This window comes from Aureobasidium subglaciale, assembly GCF_000721755.1.
Source record: "Aureobasidium subglaciale EXF-2481 unplaced genomic scaffold scaffold_26, whole genome shotgun sequence".
In the NCBI taxonomy this organism is placed as follows: domain Eukaryota; kingdom Fungi; phylum Ascomycota; class Dothideomycetes; order Dothideales; family Saccotheciaceae; genus Aureobasidium; species Aureobasidium subglaciale.
Genome location: NW_013566969.1, coordinates 58,980 through 75,575, shown reverse-complemented (window position 1 = coordinate 75,575; position 16,596 = coordinate 58,980). Strand labels below are relative to the sequence as shown.

Here is a 16,596-nt window from a genome sequence, read left to right as displayed (position 1 = left end):
ATGCACACAATCACGCGTATAAGGTGCATCACGCCTATCCCAGAGGATGTTCAACAAGATATTACGGATCCTCCGCGAAGAGTCCCCGTTATGCCCGTTCGACTTGATTGGTATTCTCGGCGATCTTATGGGGCTTCCTGTGTCGATTGTATCCATAAGGATTGCTGGCTCGGCTAAACGGGAAAAGGTTCCGACACGATGTATCAAGAGCTTTCTATCAACGATCTTCGCGACGCACACGGCTCAGCAAACAAATCCAAGGATCATGCTGCGTATAAACTTACATAAGATAACAATCTCATGTCCACGGAGGCGTCTCCATCCTTTTGCGTCTGCTCCATTCCTCGTACTTGCCTCGATCTCTTTCATCGGCAAGAAACAAACTGATCTTGTCAGCGGACCGTCCTCGCGGTACTTTCCTGGAGAAGCATAAATTGAGATGCTACCATGAATCATGCGATCTTTCTGGATCAGCCGGTCAGGATGAACCCTCGGCGCCAGTCCCGGCAATACCAGGCGGAGTCTGAACCACTGCCGTCTTGGATACCTCATGATTCTTCGACGAAATCCCCACAGTCGTCGCTGTCGCCCTGGATGCTGAGCAAGGAGTTTGATGCGCCTTTGGCGTCGAGATCTCCGTCATCCTACGGTCTAGGGATTTCTCCATCGATACTACCGCATTCTCTGGAGCAAGAACAGCCCATGGCAGAAGGTCCAGCGGCGTCATCACCATCTACAACGTTTGCACATGAACCGTCTCCAAAAGTAGATGCCAAGACTCCCACTGTCAAGCAAAGACGGACCACAAAAGCTGCTTGCTCAGCTTGTCGGAAACGCAAAGCAAAGGTTTGTCTTCGTCCCGTACCTTACGCTGATCTTTCATGAGGCTCGTTCGACTAACTCAAGAAACAGTGTGATGGCAAACGACCAACATGCAGCTCTTGCACCGACCTGAAGCGAAAATGCGAGTATCTGGCCGAGGAAGGTATTTCAAGCCAAGCAGCGTCCAGGAAGAGGCTAGAAGGCTACGCTACCGTGCTGAACCTGATACGGAAGGCCAGCGCTGGAGACTGCAAAAACATTCTGGACGACCTCCGAGGACCAAAGACAATGGACAAAGGTGTCAACACTGTGCTTGAGAAGTGGCAGCAATTCGGGACGAGCGAGACGCATTGAGATCCAGAATATCGTCTGCAAGCAAAATAGCAAGCATTAATACACATGGCTTTATGACCCGACATCCAATCAAAGCGGTCACATGCTACTCGAGTACGAACGCACCAAGTCCGATTCCCGATTCAGATCACAACTGCCAAACCAAAGGAGATGCGCAGACAATGTCGAAACTTACGTCCAAGCTATTCCTTTGATTCGCTTGGAGTAACAGGAGACTGCGATACACAACATGACATGCAGTCAAATGCGAGCCCGGTAATGTGCCGCCGAGCCTCAAGTACTTTGTCGACGCTTTCGAGCGGCATCATGTCCGGGGCGAATAGCAACGGAAGCCCATAGCCGCGCTGCCATTCCTGGAAGCCCCCAAAAGAGGCAGGTGCACACCTTTGTTCAGGTGCCTAGTCCGTTGTGCATCGCGTTGAGACTTCGTAGCAAGCATCGCTGGGGCCAGGTCCGATCTTTTGCCACGGCGCTTGGAGGGACTTGGATCATGCTCTGCTCGGCGGGAGACATGGTCGCTACATACTGCTGGTCTTTGACTCGCAAGGTGTTGCCTCTTGGGTCGGGGACTATTCACACGAATTGATTACTGCTACTTTCGTCTCGCAGCGACAGAGACTACGGCAGATGGCAATGCTGGGTCTGCCGTTCACCTAGGGAATGGCATGCCTGTTTGCAGTTTACCGTTTGATCGAAAAGCTTCGTCCGAAAGACTAGTCAGAAAACCGAGGTATCTTTTCTACCTTTTCACGCGGAAGGAATTCCGTCTGGCAAGAAGAACAAAAGCTTCCGTGCGACGGAAAACAAGGACTTGCATCCCGGAGAGTCTGTAGGCGAGAAGAGAGTTCTGAGAGGTGCATAACACTACAGGTCCACAGAGCCGCGCGCGGGCGCACTCAGCCGCAGAACTGCGGGCGTCGCAATCTCGTACCGCTGCCGAGAGGGACATAAAAACACCTTAAAAGACACATGGTCGCTTACAATTGCATGGACTTCTCGAGGCAACAGGAGTTTAACTCAAGTCAAGAGGAGCGGCGCTTGGGGAAATAGGAGATCGTGGACTATTGCGTCTAAGCGAACTTGATGATTGAAAGCATGTCTCCAGACACGTCCGAGATGAGTTCGCTGGGCCGATGCGTTTGCGATGCCGTAAGGGAGGTCCGGGAGGAGCTACGTCCATGTACAGTGCAAGGATGATCTTCTGCTTGATTGGAAGTACGCAGTTCTTACACGTTGCCGGTTTTCGACACAGTTCTGTTGATCCCGTTGAAATTTGTCGCGCATTTCTACCGTCGGGACAACAATCCGCTTGAGAGGGGATCTGCCTTGACAAGACTTTCATTCCCGGAACAAGGACACGAAAACCTGCTTGTGCAAGTTGGGCAAGGGTATAAGTTTCAACGCTCGTCACTATCCCGTCGTAGAACGAGAGATGTGCAAGCCGAAAAGGCAGATAAAAGGGGCTCAAAGGAACACAGAAAGGCATGAACGATACATGATGGTGTTTAGATCGCGATCGTGAGAGGAGTATACTCCGGCTATGGTATTGACTCTTGACCAGCGGCTCAGATCGACGATCTGAACCGTGTCACTCGAGATAATAATTTTCCCACCCAGCTGACTCTTAGTAATTATTATCGCCGACGACTCGGTCAAAGGCAAATGGACATCAATCTGTTCCGCGTAACCTCGGAGCGAAAGGGATGATTTGGAGTCGTCGATCCCTGAGGCTGGCATGGTGATGAAAGTGGCGTCTTCCATCCCACATCTTGATCTCTCAAGGACAGGAACTCCGGTGATTCGTGGCTACACGAGCCGATCACAACTGATGAGTCTGTGCTGACACATTGTGAAAAGTGTAAAATCTAGCGGATTCCACTCCGTTTTCATGAGGTTTGTGGCAGAGGCTAATAAATTCAAGGAGGAAAGCATCTCCATGCTTGACATCATTGGCGGCTCTCAGTGGTGTGTGACTTGACACAGGCGGCGTGGGTGCAAGCAAGCGATGTTGGAAACGGGACGCCCTCCGATGGCTTCTTTATAGATGGTCGCTGCCCTATGGACCCTCCTCCTTCTATTTCTCTCCTCCTGGTCTTGTTCTATCTGTTTTGCTTTCCGGAATTCCTGCATCGTGCCTTCCCTGAAAGCCGACTGTTCAGACCGACATCCCGATCATCCCGCATCGACACATTGACAAGACCTGCATCGTTTCACACACCAAAGCCGTCAAGATGAATATTGCCGCCATGTGTGAGCCTGTTCATGCGCTATACCCCACCATGGCATCGTCTGCTGCAACATCACCACCTCAGCAGCGTCTGCCCTCTTTGCCTTCTCTTTCGCGACTCAAATCCACATTACCCGCGCAAACATCAAACCAGCAACCAGATCAGCATGCTTTCTCATCACAGCATCCGCAACCCTCATCATCTTCCTTCCCTGAACCTCGACAAGTTTTACCACAACGTCTCGACTCCATGTCGTCAATTGCTTCGACATCACAAGGTCTTTCGCAGCAACAGCAACTGGCCCAGCAACAACAATTATCGCAGCAGCAACAGTTAGCACAGCCTCAGCCAACCCAGCAGCGACATCAGGAGAACAACACGATGCGCAGAGGCTCGTCGGCATTTTCCTCGCAAGCAAACACACAGACACGCCATCGCGGCAAGCAAACAAAAGCCGCATGTATTCCTTGTCGCAAGCGAAAGTCAAAGGTAATCTCACCCCTTGTACTTCTCTCTCTCTCTCTCTCTCTCTCTCTCTCCCTCTCTTCTCTCAGGGACGTGCCATTGACTCTTCGTTCCTCTCACAGTGCGATGGCATCAGGCCTTCCTGCAAATCCTGTAGCTCAAAAGCGACACCATGTGCCTATAGCGTCATCCCAGGAGTTACTCAACAACAAGCCGTCAAAAATCAACTCGACGCTTACAAGTACGTCTTAAACTTGCTGCGAGAAGGCAACAAGGACGATTGCGATAAGCTTGTGCTGGAAATCAAAAAGGGAGAGAGTTTGACAGACGCCATCCTCGAGATCGGCGGCAGGGAGAAAGAGAGTTGGGTTAGATGAATGAGACGATGAAGGGACGAAGTAGTGCGAATCAGGAGGATATGAAGTTTGCTGCAACCGGACGCATACGGGAGGAAGACCGCTACGGATGTCATACCGGAGAGAATGAGATGGCGCATGCCATCGCCATATCAGTGGCCAGACCCAAGAGACAAGGAGACGAGTGGGCTTTGCTCAGTTCAAACGAGGCCGAAAAACAAACAGCATCACACAGAGAGGGCAGAAAACAGACCGCCTCTCTAATGCTTTAATTTGAGAGCGTTGACATCGTGAATAGTTTAGTAGCTTTCTAATCCGGTAGCTCATAGCATTCCACTCCTAAAAGAAGACGACAATCATTCATGAAGTATAAATTTCATCATCGATTATTGACCCCGATTTGAAAGAACAAAGACTTGTGTGAAACAGAACAATCCTTAAAGAAACACACCACCCCTCCAAAAGAAAAAAAAGACCGATGCAACTGTTTTTAAGACACAGAATCACATGTCGCACACCCCCTTCAAGAAAAGGACCCAACTCCGCTGTTTTTTTTCTCAGATTTTTGGCATCACTAAAACATCACTAAAACATCACACCACATGGAAAAGTCCAACACGCGACAAGAGAGAAAAAAAGAAGAAAAAAAAAAAAAAACCAAGCAAGACGGGAAAAGAACGTACGTGAAATGTAGCACAAAAGCAAACAAAAAAAATTCGGATTTGTCGAATTCCTCTGGGACCTGTGTCTCCCGTCCCTTTTTGGACGTCTCTTGTCTCTCTCTGCCATCGAAGTGGGAGAGAGAGAGAGAGTGTGTGTGAATGGAATCAAAGGACTTGTGCTCCGCTGCAAGTGGGAGAGGGAGGTTTTGCGGGTTGGTGCACATTTTCATTTTTTTGATCTCTGGGAAACTGGAATTACAAGATACATGTTGCTCGATGAGGAATATCATGATGTGGTGATGCCAAAAACAAAAAAGGCCTTGATTGGAAGGGGTTCAAAAAAGCACAGCATCCCTTGACCTGAGAAATGCACCATGTTTAAATGCAAGAGAGTTAGGGCCACTCGAGGATTTGAGTGTGATTTTCTCTAGAATATTTTGTACACCTGAAGAGAAGACACGAAACGATGACGTGAAAAACAATAAATCAATGGACACGCGCGCGAGTTGTTCGTTGCCGGTCTCGTCATCATCATACATTTTAAGCGCAGCCAATGTATGCTGGCCCACTCCCCGAATTACTTGAGAAGCTTCACCAAGTGTTCGTCAAAATCAAGACGGAGCCATACGAGTCATACTACTGCCTCGCGACACCAGCAGACACCGGTCTTGGACTAGCTTGTTGTATGACAGGACTCTGCCTCTGCATGGCGGAAGGAGTCTGTTGCTGTTGAGGACCTGACTGCGGCGTCCCTGAAGCGGCAAGACCTTGACCACTACCCATCCTCGCCATCTGTGGAGTGGGTGTGCGAGCCACGGCGTTGTGAGGGTAGACTTGTTGTGGTTGAGCAGGTGCCATGTTTGGACTCGGCGCTGTCATTCCAGGTACTGGGCTGGCTTGAGGTGGACGCGGGCTGGCATTGTTTTGCCCAGGAACACCTTGGTTTGGATGCTGGATCTGGTTCTGTTGAGCTATGGCCCGCTGACGCATGTTTGCGGCGTACTGTTGTGCGCCGGCTGCATTGCCTGGCACATTGTTGCCGTTACCATTGAAAGCAGCGTGCTGACCATTTCCGTTGTTTTGCTGGAAGGCTGCTTGATTCTGTGTATAGGTCGGTGTTCCGTTTGACACTGCGTTGACCGCATGAGGTCCAGCAGCGGCGCTGAGGGCGCTTTGACGAGCTTGCTGATGGGACTGCTGCTGCTGTCCCTGCTGAAGGTGATACTGCCTCAAGCGTTCGGTCACAATCTTCTGAACGTCTTCCGCGGAAGCATTAGGATGTTGTGCTTGAACCTGATTTTGGATGGTCGTGATTGCCGGAGTGAGACCACTGGAAAGCTGTGGAGGGTGATTTGCTTGACCTGTCGGGGTTGGTGGTGGTGGCATGTGCGGTGAGGCAGCAGAGTTTCCATTTTGGTTTGACGGATAGTTCTGAACTTGCCCACCAGGAGTTCGAACATTTTGCATTCCATTCATGCCAGGTTGACTTGCCATCATCCCATTGGGGGCATGTAAGCCTCCAGGACTTGCGCGATTCGGTGGAGCCATCTGGTATTGTTGACTATTGGCCTTCATTTGAGAAGCCCTTTGAGCTTCGAGCACTCTTTGCTGCATGTTATCTGGAGTTCCATGCGCTTGGCCATTGGCGATAGGACGCATGTTCGGCTGCATCTGAGCTTGCGGTATACCACCACGTCCACCCATTTGAGGCGTGTTGAAATGAGATGCACCTTGAGCAGCAGCGTTGGGGTGTTGACTATTCGGCATACCTTGATGGTTCATCTGTTGAGGTCCGCCGGGTTGTGCCTGACCACCTTGCGCATGAGCAACATTGGGGCCAGCGCGATTGAGAGCACCTGCATTTGGATGAGCTTGTGGCTGATTTGGTAATTGACCATTGCGCTGCTGCATCTGAGCCTGCTGTGGTAGATGTAAGCGATTTAAATCATGAGTAGAAGACAGCATGAAGCTTACGCGTTGCTGTCCGAGCATTTGTTCCCTATAACGTTCTGCTCGTGCATGTGCCTGCACATCCCTCTCCTGTCGCATTCTACTAAATTCTTGAGGCGTGGGTATGCCGTTCTTCGGCGCTGCATTCTCGTGCTGCTTTCGCATGTGGGCGGCTTTTTGGGCTGCGGATCTGTTAGTTCGGATCTCGGACAAGAGACTTCCATGTAGACTTGCCTTCGGCCTGCTTGTGTGCCTGTTGTTCCCTTTTCCTAGCAAGTTTACGCATGGCGTCCACCATATGCAGGTAACGATTTTGCCTACGCTTGTCAACCTTGAAAGGCGTTGTCTTCTTTCGCATGATGGCTGGCGGCTGTCCGGGAGTTTGTGCAAGTTGTGCCACCTGTTGTTGATACTTGGCTTCGTTATTACGATTCGCACCTTCGAGTCGTTGATTCCAGGTCTTGAAATAGAGTGTTTTGCGCATCTCATTGGGCAGACTCTCCAATTCTACCCATCGCTCGAAGCACTCCCATGGTGTGCGTCTGTCAGATGCGCTGGTAAACCTGGATGATAGCGACAAGTCATCTGCAATGAGCGACCAATTGAACGAGTACTCTTTGGCAAGGCGACGCAGAGCTTGCTGATCTTCTTCAGTCCACTGCGATGCTGTTCTGAATTCGTAGAACTGTGAGGATGGCATCTGGAATTCGGAGGGGGGTCGGAAAGCCGTGTTCTGGTGCAACCTACTCCGCAAAAGCTTGTTCTCGGGCTCGAATAGTGCAACGTCTGTTTGCTCTGGTCGAAGTCCAGAATCGTCTTGGCTTGCGCGAGGCCTCTTTGCAAAAGGCATTGAGTCCTCGTCGGCAGAATCATCATCTTCGCAGTATTCATAGCGGCTTCTTTTCCTCGGTGGGCCGCTGACGTCAATCATCATTTTGGCTGAACAAAACTTTGATACAGCCGGTGTGGGATGCTTGAAGGTAGAATGGGCAGGAGTCTCGTCCTCCTCGAATGGAGTCAGCAGCGGGAGTTCAGCAAGAGCACTATGGAAGGATTCATTGTCTTGCAAGTGGAAGGTGTCCTTGTCCATGTTGATGGCCGGGAAGAAAGAAGATGGGACAACTGTCGCATACTGCGGAGTCTTTGGCATGTCGAAGTCCTCGACGCTTGACTCGGCGTCGTTATCCAGTCCAGGAGGCGACTTTGAACCTGAGCTCTGTTGGTCGGCGTTGTCGAGGTGAGATTCAGCAGGAGACTGCGGAGCTGCTTCGACCAACTTCCAGTCGACGGGTGGTTTGGCGTTAACCTGCATCGACAGCTGGGTCTCTTCGGTACCGTTGCGCCACTCCGCACACTGCTCAGCAAAGAACTTTGCTGTGGCTCTCTTCATCTTGCGCTCTTGCCGGAAGTCGGTCCTCATCCATTTCATCTCGGCCATAAGGTGGTCCATGTGTGTCTTGGGAGCGGCTGGTTCAGCGCAAGGCTGCATCTGCCTGAGAGACCAGCGATTTGCATTCTGTAGTTGATAAATCCTTCTGAGAATGCGCTGGTCCTGTCGCTCATGGTATCCAGCGAACTGTTCCGTGGTTGTAATGACTTTGCTCGCTTTCTGCAGAAGCTCGTGCAGCGGCTTTCCATTTGGAGGTTCGTGGACTTGTATGCGATAAAGAGGTTCCAGATAATCTTTGGTGAGCTCAGCAGACGCACCCTTCAAAGCGTTGTAGCCCTCGTTCTTCATAAGCTCTGAGCATCGTACCGACACGGGAGAAAGCGGTTGGTCCTTGGTGGATCGCAGCGGCCGTCTCAGCACAGGCTGTTCCGTCTTGACCTTGAGAACGTCGCCTGTCGTGCGAGCGCGCCCTGTGCCAAAAAGCGATGGTCTTGCCGCTTCGTTTGCCTCCAACGAGGACGACTGTTTGCGTGTCGAGACAGATGTTTCAACGACGGCAGTGGCGAGCGCAGGATCTCTGGGTGGCATACTGTCGACCAGTGAGGGCCGTGGACCTCGCTTCTTGTGAGTCGCGTCCGAAGCGGAATCCGAAGGTGATGCGGAGTGAGAGTGAGCAGAGCCCGCAGCGCGCGAGTCTTCTGTCGTCGTAGGCGCATTGCCGCCGTCGATTGTCGCTGCCGAGCCCTCGCTCGAGATGGCATCTCTGGTCGCTTTGGCGGCTTGTTCTTGCTCCAGACGCAGTTGGACATCAGGAGAGTCGTCCTCATGGCCCAAGGCCTCACGGTAAGCGATTTCCTTCTGCGACTGTAACAGCTTATCATGGCGCTCCTTTGCGAGCACTTCCTCGGCTGATGGCTGTAGACTGGGAGGCTTGGGCACGGTCTCTTCATCGTTGCTGGTCAAAGGTGATGGTCCGAGGGGTTGAGGGGTTGCCATGGAGGCAGCGTCGACAGCAGAAGTTGGCGATGACGTGGCTTCGACTTGAGATCTTTCGGCATCAGCAACGTCCCTCCGGCGGGCCTCTTGACGTAGTTGCTTTTCGCGGAATCGTTCTTCCTGAACTTCTTTGGGTGGTAGATGGGCAGTGCGAGCACGAGATCCACGATTCTCACGGCCAGGGAGATTAAGCGACGCAGAGTCATACGATGGACGGCGAGAGCTATCAGCGTCGAGACCGGCATCCTTTGGTGACCTTTCGATGTTATCTGAGTCAGTAGTCGGGACCGATGCGTCAAAATCCCCAGCAGTGACTTCTGGGCCAGTCACAGAAGACGCATTCGGCACAGCCAGAGCCTTGATCGCGGGGTTTTGCTCTACAGCGTCCAGAGAGAAAGGTAATAATGCATCCTGGAAGTGTAGCCCTCTGCAAGGAAGACAGAAAATGAGAAATGATTATAATAGAAGGCAAACACATTACTTACTTATCCAGATCGGCAGCGCCGAGAAGGGCATCCTCGGATGGAGTGTGTGGTGGAGATGGAAGAGAGTCATAGTCGAGGTTTAGAGCTGGCGGAAGGCCACAATGCTGGGTGATGGATTGGGTAATTTGGTTCAAAGCGCGAAGACGGGCAGCACGCTTCGTCAAGGATGCCCTACGAGAGTCAAGTCAGCACAACTCAACGACGACACCACGAAACAATGAACGGAGCGATTATTTGCTTTCGCATTGCGCATGCGAACAGAAGGGTGCAAGGTGCGCCCGTAAAAGACGACGATCGGAACTCACGCTCTAGCATTGTTGCGTTCAGTAAGCGGTCCATGTCGCAAGTGTGCTAGGGACATGTGTTACGGAGCCGAGCATTCACAGCACCAGTCATTCAATGGATGAAGACGGGTGTGAGAATGTTTCGATGGAAATTGACGATGGATATGCGAGTTAGATGCGTGATCCTCGATGGGTGCGCGACTCAAAGACGACGACGCCAAGCGACACGACGATCCCGAGCGCTGAAGAGCCGCCAGCTCGGAACTTTAGTCTTTTTTGCAAACAGAAAAACATCCATTACCACCCCAACACGCAACAAGACTATCGCAATGGTCAAAAGAAAGAGCGAGGATGCGCAGCTGGGCGCTCGTGCTGTCAACGGAAAGAATGCCAGATTCGCCGAATCGCCCAAGGCAAACAAGCCCGTCAAGAAATCTCAAACCACAAAGGCCGCCAAATTCTCCACCAAGCCCGCCGTCGCAAAGAAAGAGCCCAAGTCCGAGCCCAAGTCCGAGTCTATCTCTATTCAAGTCGTCACCGGATCATACGAACGAGTGCTCCATGGCTTCGCTGCTACCATCGACGAGGACGTGATCGGATCAGAAAAGTCACCAGAAGAGCAGAAGGAGCCTACATACTCGGATACCTTCTTGTTTGCTGCCCACTCGAGCGCTGTACGCTGTTTGGCCGTCTCAGCACCCAACGAGGCTCACAAACGTGTCCTTGCGACTGGCAGCACCGACGAGCGCATCAACCTGTTCAACATCTCGACCTCCCCGCCAGTCGTCAGCTCAAAGCCCCAACTCCCGTCCCTCTCGGCCACCAGTATCATCGAGAACCCTCGCAACAAGGAACTCGGCAGTCTGTTACACCATGCGCGCAGCGTCAACAAGCTACAATTTCCTACCAGGGGCAAGCTCTTCAGTGCAGCAGACGACAACACCGTCGCTATCTCAAGGACTCGCGATTGGACTGTCCTGTCGACAATCAAGTGCCCAATCCCGAAGGCTGTTGGAAGACCTAGCGGCGACACTGCTGGACCCGGAGAAGTGCCTACTGGAGTCAACGACTTTGCCATTCATCCCAGCATGAAGGTCATGGTTACTGTGGGCAAGGGTGAAAGATGTATGAGATTGTGGAACTTGGTCACCGGCAAGAAGGCAGGAGTCTTGAACTTTGACAAGAGCTTGTTGCAAGCCGCTGGCGAGGGCAGGTATAGCAGCGGTGAAGGCAGGAAGCTGGTGTGGGGTGAGGACGGCGAGGAGTATGTTGTTGGGTTCGAGAGAGGAGCTGTGGTCTACGGCATGGTGAGTGACACAGCACGTACGAATTGAAGAACGGCGACTAACAAGATACAACAGGACTCGATGCCCAAGGCCATCATTCGCCCATCACCACCTACCAAACTCCATCAAATGCGCATTGTGCCTGCTGGCGAAGACAAAAGTATTGTCGCCATCTCCACCGAGGACGGCAGAGTCATCTTTTACGACTTGAAGACAACGGTTGAGAGTGAGAAGGAGGACGAGGAGGTACCACAATGCGCCGCGCTGGGTCAGCTGGGAGGTAATCAAGCTGGCTTCAGCAGCAGAGTGAAGGACTTTGAGGTCGTGCAGCACAAAGCAGGAGCACCCCTGACCATTGTCACGGCTAGCAGTGACGGAGCAGTCAGGATTTGGAAGTGCGGTCTGTCTGATATCCTGGCAGGTGCAGAGGGAGCGACGCGTCAAGTCGGCACGCCGATAGGAACGCACGAGACCGGTCACCGCATCACATGTCTGGTGGCATTTGTGATGGACGGCCCTCCGGAGGTGGCAGACGACGACGAGGATGATGTGCAGGACATGCCCAAAGAGGCAGGCAGCGATAGCGACGACGAATAGATAGGCTAGGATGGACGAGTCGTTGAAACAAGCACACGAGATAAGGTAGCTGTTGATATAACGAGTCAGAGTTGTGCATGTGAGCACTCTCTGGCAGAGGCTTGGCGTATATCATTTCGGCAGCGGTTGCCCTAATCAAGCGGATACGAGTGTTCGGCCAGAACGTGCTCGCGAGTCGGGTGCAGGGTCTTCACGCTGCTGCACTGGCATTGCGTAGAGGCTGAGCCGCTGAGCCAGTGACCTCGCGCACGCTAATCTGTACATGTTTACCCTGTTGTAGCCAACTTTTCTTTGTTGTCGTTGATCGCTCCTTCCTTCAGCAACAAAGCCGACCCTACGAGGAAAGAGTGCGCATGTCAGAGAACCGCAGCGGCACATCGCCGCAAGCCATTGGGTCGGGTGCCCCACGTTCGACGTCCCCGTACGGTGGAGGCTCGCCGTCTCGCAGCTATTCCACCGCGCGACTCGCTTCTCCCGTGCCCTTTGGCACTCCCCCGATCAGACAGATCCCGACGCCGCGTCAACTCGACGGCCAATACGATGACGACCAGCCTCTGCCCGGCGCCTCGTACCCAAGAGGATCAATCCCCGGGCCCGGCCCCTCATCGCTGTCGCAGGCACTGAGGGGAGGCTTCGCCGGCAGCCCTCCTCGCTTCGCGTCTCCCGCCCCGACAGGCTCCGCATACCCCGACGATGCCTCGTACTCGCAAAGCCCGAGCAAGAATGAGGACATCGAAGTGCTGCGACGACACCTGGTCGGTCCTGCTCCTCGTGCTTCACAACAGAACCTTCAAGTCTCGTCCTCGTTCCAACGTCCGTCAAACATGCCAGACGTCGCCAAGTCTGTCGAGCAGGGTCCTGGCATAGACGATGAGCACTTTTCGAGTCTGCAGTTGCAGGGTGGAGACATGACAAGACACATCTATCGCTACACCGAAGAGCGCGAGCGTGAAGAGGGCGAGCGCCAGGCTCGTGAGACTGGCCGGCTGAAGCGAAGTCTGAGTGTCAACCTGCCCCGCCCCAGCGAGGAAGACCCGGAGCTGTCCAACATCAAGATGCCTGGCGGCCTGCGCAGAGACTACATCCGCCGAACCGCTGCCTCTCCTGCTCCCGAGACACGCACCTCCAGACCAAACTACGGCTCCACCCGCGCTCAGACCGAGCCCCCTGCTCGCCAGCAACCCCAGTTCTTGGCCAACAACTTTATCGAGTTCCTCACTCTCTACGGCCACTTTGCTGGTGAATCGCTCGAAGACGACGACGAGGCCCTTGGTCCTGACGAGTACTTTACCTCTGAGGCTTACGATGACGACGACGAGAATCAAGACAGCCAAGAGCGTGAGTGGGGTGAAGACAGCGCTCTGCTGACCCCCGGCAAGCGCAAGCGCAGAAGAAAGGAGCAAGCCGGTAAGGGTAGTCCTGGTGGTGCCGCCCTTCTTCTGCTCAAGTCGTTCGTCGGAACTGGTGTCCTGTTCTTACCCCGTGCCTACCTCAATGGTGGCATGATGTTCAGTAACATCGTTCTTCTCAGCATTGCCCTTCTCAGTTTCTGGTGTTTCATCCTACTCGTCAATGTCCGCCTGAAGGTTCACGCCTCGTTCGGCGACATGGGCGGCAAGATCTACGGCAGATGGTTCCGCAATCTCATCAACTCCTCTCTGGTCATCAGTCAGATTGGTTTCTCTTCCGCTTACATCGTCTTCGTGTCGGAAAACCTGCAAGCCTTTGTTCTGGCTGTCACAAAGTGCCGCACCTTTATCGACATCAAGTACATGATTTTGATGCAGATGGTTGTGTTCTTGCCTCTCAGTCTGTACCGTAACATCAACAACATCCAGAAGCTCGCTCTGGTAGCTGATCTCTTTATTGTTCTTGGTCTTGTATACCTCTACTACTACGACATTCTCACTCTGGCCAACAACCATGGTATCGCTGACATCATCCAATTCAACAAAGACGATTGGACACTGTTCATTGGTACTGCCATCTTCACTTTCGAAGGTATCGGTCTCATCATTCCCATTCAGTCTGGTATGAAGGATCCTCAGAAGTTCCCTCGTGTCTTGGGCGTTGTCATGGTTGCAGTAACTGTTATCTTCATCTCCATGGGCGCTCTCTCATACGCCGCCTATGGAAGTGCGACCAAGACGGTCATCATCCTCAATATGCCTCAGGATAACAAGCTGGTCAACAGCGTGCAGTTTATCTACTCTCTGGCCATTTTACTATCAACTCCCCTGCAAATCTACCCCGCCATCGAGATTACATCTCAGCAACTCTTCAGTCGTACCGGCAAGTACAACCCTTGGATTAAGTGGAAGAAGAACATTTTCAGATTCTTCATGGTCGCCTTGTGCGCCGTCATCGCATGGGCAGGCGCTGGACAATTAGACAAGTTCGTCGCTCTTGTCGGAAGTTTCGCCTGCATTCCTCTGGTTTTTGTCTATCCCGTGAGTTGTGTTGTTATTCATAGCTGCTTCTTGACTAACCCATCTACAGCCTCTTATGCACTACCGAGCTGTCGCAACCCGCTCATGGCAACGTTTCGCCGACATCATCCTTGTCATCTTTGGTCTCTTCATCATGGGCTACACTACTGCTTTGACGGTCATGAGCTGGGCTTCCGGTGGTCCAAAGGAGCCCGGATACTGCGACGAGAGATGAGAAACTTTCACACTCACTTCTTAGATGAGTTGTCGCTTGTTAGATTAAGTGTTCACCACTGAACCTGTGTGGTTGTCGTTTGGAGTCGATCATAGTCTCGTGTTTATGTCCAACCTTGAATGAAGGATGTTTTGCATGGCGAAGAGGCCTTTTCGCACACGAAAAGAACGTATCGATCTCTTTTTTTTTGTCTATCTATCATAGGCGCTATGACAAGTAGCATCACAACCATAATCTTGTCTTTGGTGATTGCAAGAAGTTTTGGCACGTTCGTCTTTGTTGCTGACATAAATGTCTAGGTGTGAATTGGTCTGGGTTTGAGCTTTTGTAACATCCCAATTGAGCCATCGTGGCGACCAAGAGAGCGACAGCAGGTTCTAGACAGGGTCGTCCCCAAGTCATGCCGACCAAGACTTTTGGCTTTCCCTCCTTTCGTGCCCTAACGTCGCCATCCGGAAGTCCTTGCCGTCCTCAGAGGGCACAATTTCTCTTGCCAACAATCACCATTTGAGCCGCTGACCCCGACATACAAGGTCACTTGTACCTAACTCGTCGTTATACAAGGGGGGTGCAAGAACGGATTACTACCCCCCTTCGCCGAAGTCTAATTTAGTCAGTTCGCCACTAATCTCGGCATCAAATCGCGCACCTCTCGCGCTCGCGCTTACGCTTACGCACGCTCACGCACGCTTACGCATACGCACGCTGTTATATACACTATAGATCCGACTACTCCGAACCGCGTAGCTCGTTAATCTAAGCGTAAGAAGCCTCCTAATACACGACTGACGCTTAAATAACGCTATACGATCCTCGCGCTCTAGCACGTCGCTAAATAGAACAAATCTAAGATCGAACGAGAGATAAAGATATCTAGATTAACCGTACGATAGGTTATTAACTACCTAGAGACACCCCTAAAGCCGAAGGGCCGGCCGCTAGTCTATACTACACCTATTCGTTAACGACTAGTCGCGCGAGCTACTCTAAACGCTAAATATAGACGGAATTAGTTCGAAGAAATCGCGCTTCTTAAGAACCTTAACCTTAATTACTATATAATTCGAGCCGCCTTCGAACGAGAGAGCTACTTCCGTCGTATATCTACGTAGAAGCCTCTTATTAACGAAAATACACGAATTCTACGGCTTTAATAGGTATATAAATATAGGTAGTAGACCCCTAATTAATAGGTAAGAGTTATATAGTATAAAGGGCGAGGCCTTAGAGTAGGGTACGGGCGGTACCCGTACGGCCTATACGGCATCCTTAGCGTCCGTACATTCTTAGATAGAGCCTACCTAGATAGACTCTCGTTCCTCCTCTTATCGAACCTATTAAATACTAAACTATACCGAGCGTCTATATATACGACGCTTACCCGTAATATTAGGTTTAATTAATTTAATATATACATCTTCTACTAACCTTACTCCTAACCCCTCGGTAAACTAACTAGAGAACGGAGATACTAAATAGGAGATACCGCTTAGGGAAATACGACGTATTATCGAGACGCTATACGTCCGTTAGTACGCGTTAGAAGCCGAATTAGCTAGTACGCGCTCCGCTCGTAATAATATAAAAGCCGCCTAGCGCTTAAAGGCGCCTAAGGCTAATTAGTCGGGAGACGCTTCCTTACTAGTCCTAGTAAAGGCGCTAATAGAGGCTCTCTCCGCTACGACTATCGTAAAGACTATAAAAGAACTATCGGGACCTAGAGACTAGTAACCTCCTTTCTAGGACGGCCGAGCTAAAACGTTCTAAGACTACCTTCTTAAGTTAAGAAGCTCGTACTACGTACGCTCCGCCTTAAAACCTACGCTCTCTATAAAGTACTACTAGAACACTATTTACGATACGCTTTCCCCTTATAAAAGAGCCTATATACGCTACTTCTAAGAGAAGGGAAGCTCTATAAATAGAAAGGACCCTAAAGCTTTCTTTACGTAACTCGAATACGTCTTTACGGACGGTAATAAGTAAGTAAAAGCCCTCGAATAGCTTACTAACCTACGATATAGTACTAGGTAACCTTAGTATAAGTACTAGCTAGA

At 51.5% G+C, this 16,596-nt stretch overlaps 5 protein-coding genes across 5 annotated transcripts; 4 read left to right on the top strand and 1 right to left on the bottom strand.

Moving 5' to 3' along the window:
- The first annotated feature begins 302 nt into the window (after positions 1–302).
- On the top strand, positions 303–1,509 carry AUEXF2481DRAFT_450881 (uncharacterized protein). Its single transcript, XM_013484853.1, has 2 exons — positions 303–846; positions 913–1,509. Exons 1-2 carry the CDS (start codon positions 448–450, stop codon positions 1,174–1,176), a joined length of 663 nt encoding a protein of 220 aa, XP_013340307.1. The 5' UTR covers positions 303–447; the 3' UTR covers positions 1,177–1,509.
- A 1,494-nt stretch (positions 1,510–3,003) lies between these two features.
- Positions 3,004–4,523, top strand: AUEXF2481DRAFT_450932 (uncharacterized protein). The gene is made up of 3 exons (XM_013484852.1): positions 3,004–3,034; positions 3,098–3,893; positions 3,992–4,523. Exons 2-3 carry the CDS (start codon positions 3,408–3,410, stop codon positions 4,244–4,246), a joined length of 741 nt encoding a protein of 246 aa, XP_013340306.1. The 5' UTR covers positions 3,004–3,034; positions 3,098–3,407; the 3' UTR covers positions 4,247–4,523.
- A 761-nt stretch (positions 4,524–5,284) lies between these two features.
- On the bottom strand, positions 5,285–10,568 carry AUEXF2481DRAFT_450827 (uncharacterized protein). The gene is made up of 5 exons (XM_013484851.1): positions 10,014–10,568; positions 9,709–9,879; positions 7,072–9,650; positions 6,862–7,019; positions 5,285–6,807 (listed from the first exon to the last, which is right to left on the bottom strand). Exons 1-5 carry the CDS (start codon positions 10,067–10,069, stop codon positions 5,524–5,526), a joined length of 4,248 nt encoding a protein of 1,415 aa, XP_013340305.1. The 5' UTR covers positions 10,070–10,568; the 3' UTR covers positions 5,285–5,523.
- On the top strand, positions 10,322–11,875 carry AUEXF2481DRAFT_8216 (uncharacterized protein; the record flags this gene model as incomplete). The annotated part of the gene is made up of 2 exons (XM_013484764.1): positions 10,322–11,299; positions 11,354–11,875. 2 exons carry the CDS (start codon positions 10,322–10,324, stop codon positions 11,873–11,875), a joined length of 1,500 nt encoding a protein of 499 aa, XP_013340218.1.
- A 353-nt stretch (positions 11,876–12,228) lies between these two features.
- Positions 12,229–14,539, top strand: AUEXF2481DRAFT_48160 (uncharacterized protein; the record flags this gene model as incomplete). Its single annotated transcript, XM_013484807.1, has 3 exons — positions 12,229–12,296; positions 12,324–14,325; positions 14,375–14,539. 3 exons carry the CDS (start codon positions 12,229–12,231, stop codon positions 14,537–14,539), a joined length of 2,235 nt encoding a protein of 744 aa, XP_013340261.1.
- Positions 14,540–16,596: the final 2,057 nt, after the last annotated feature.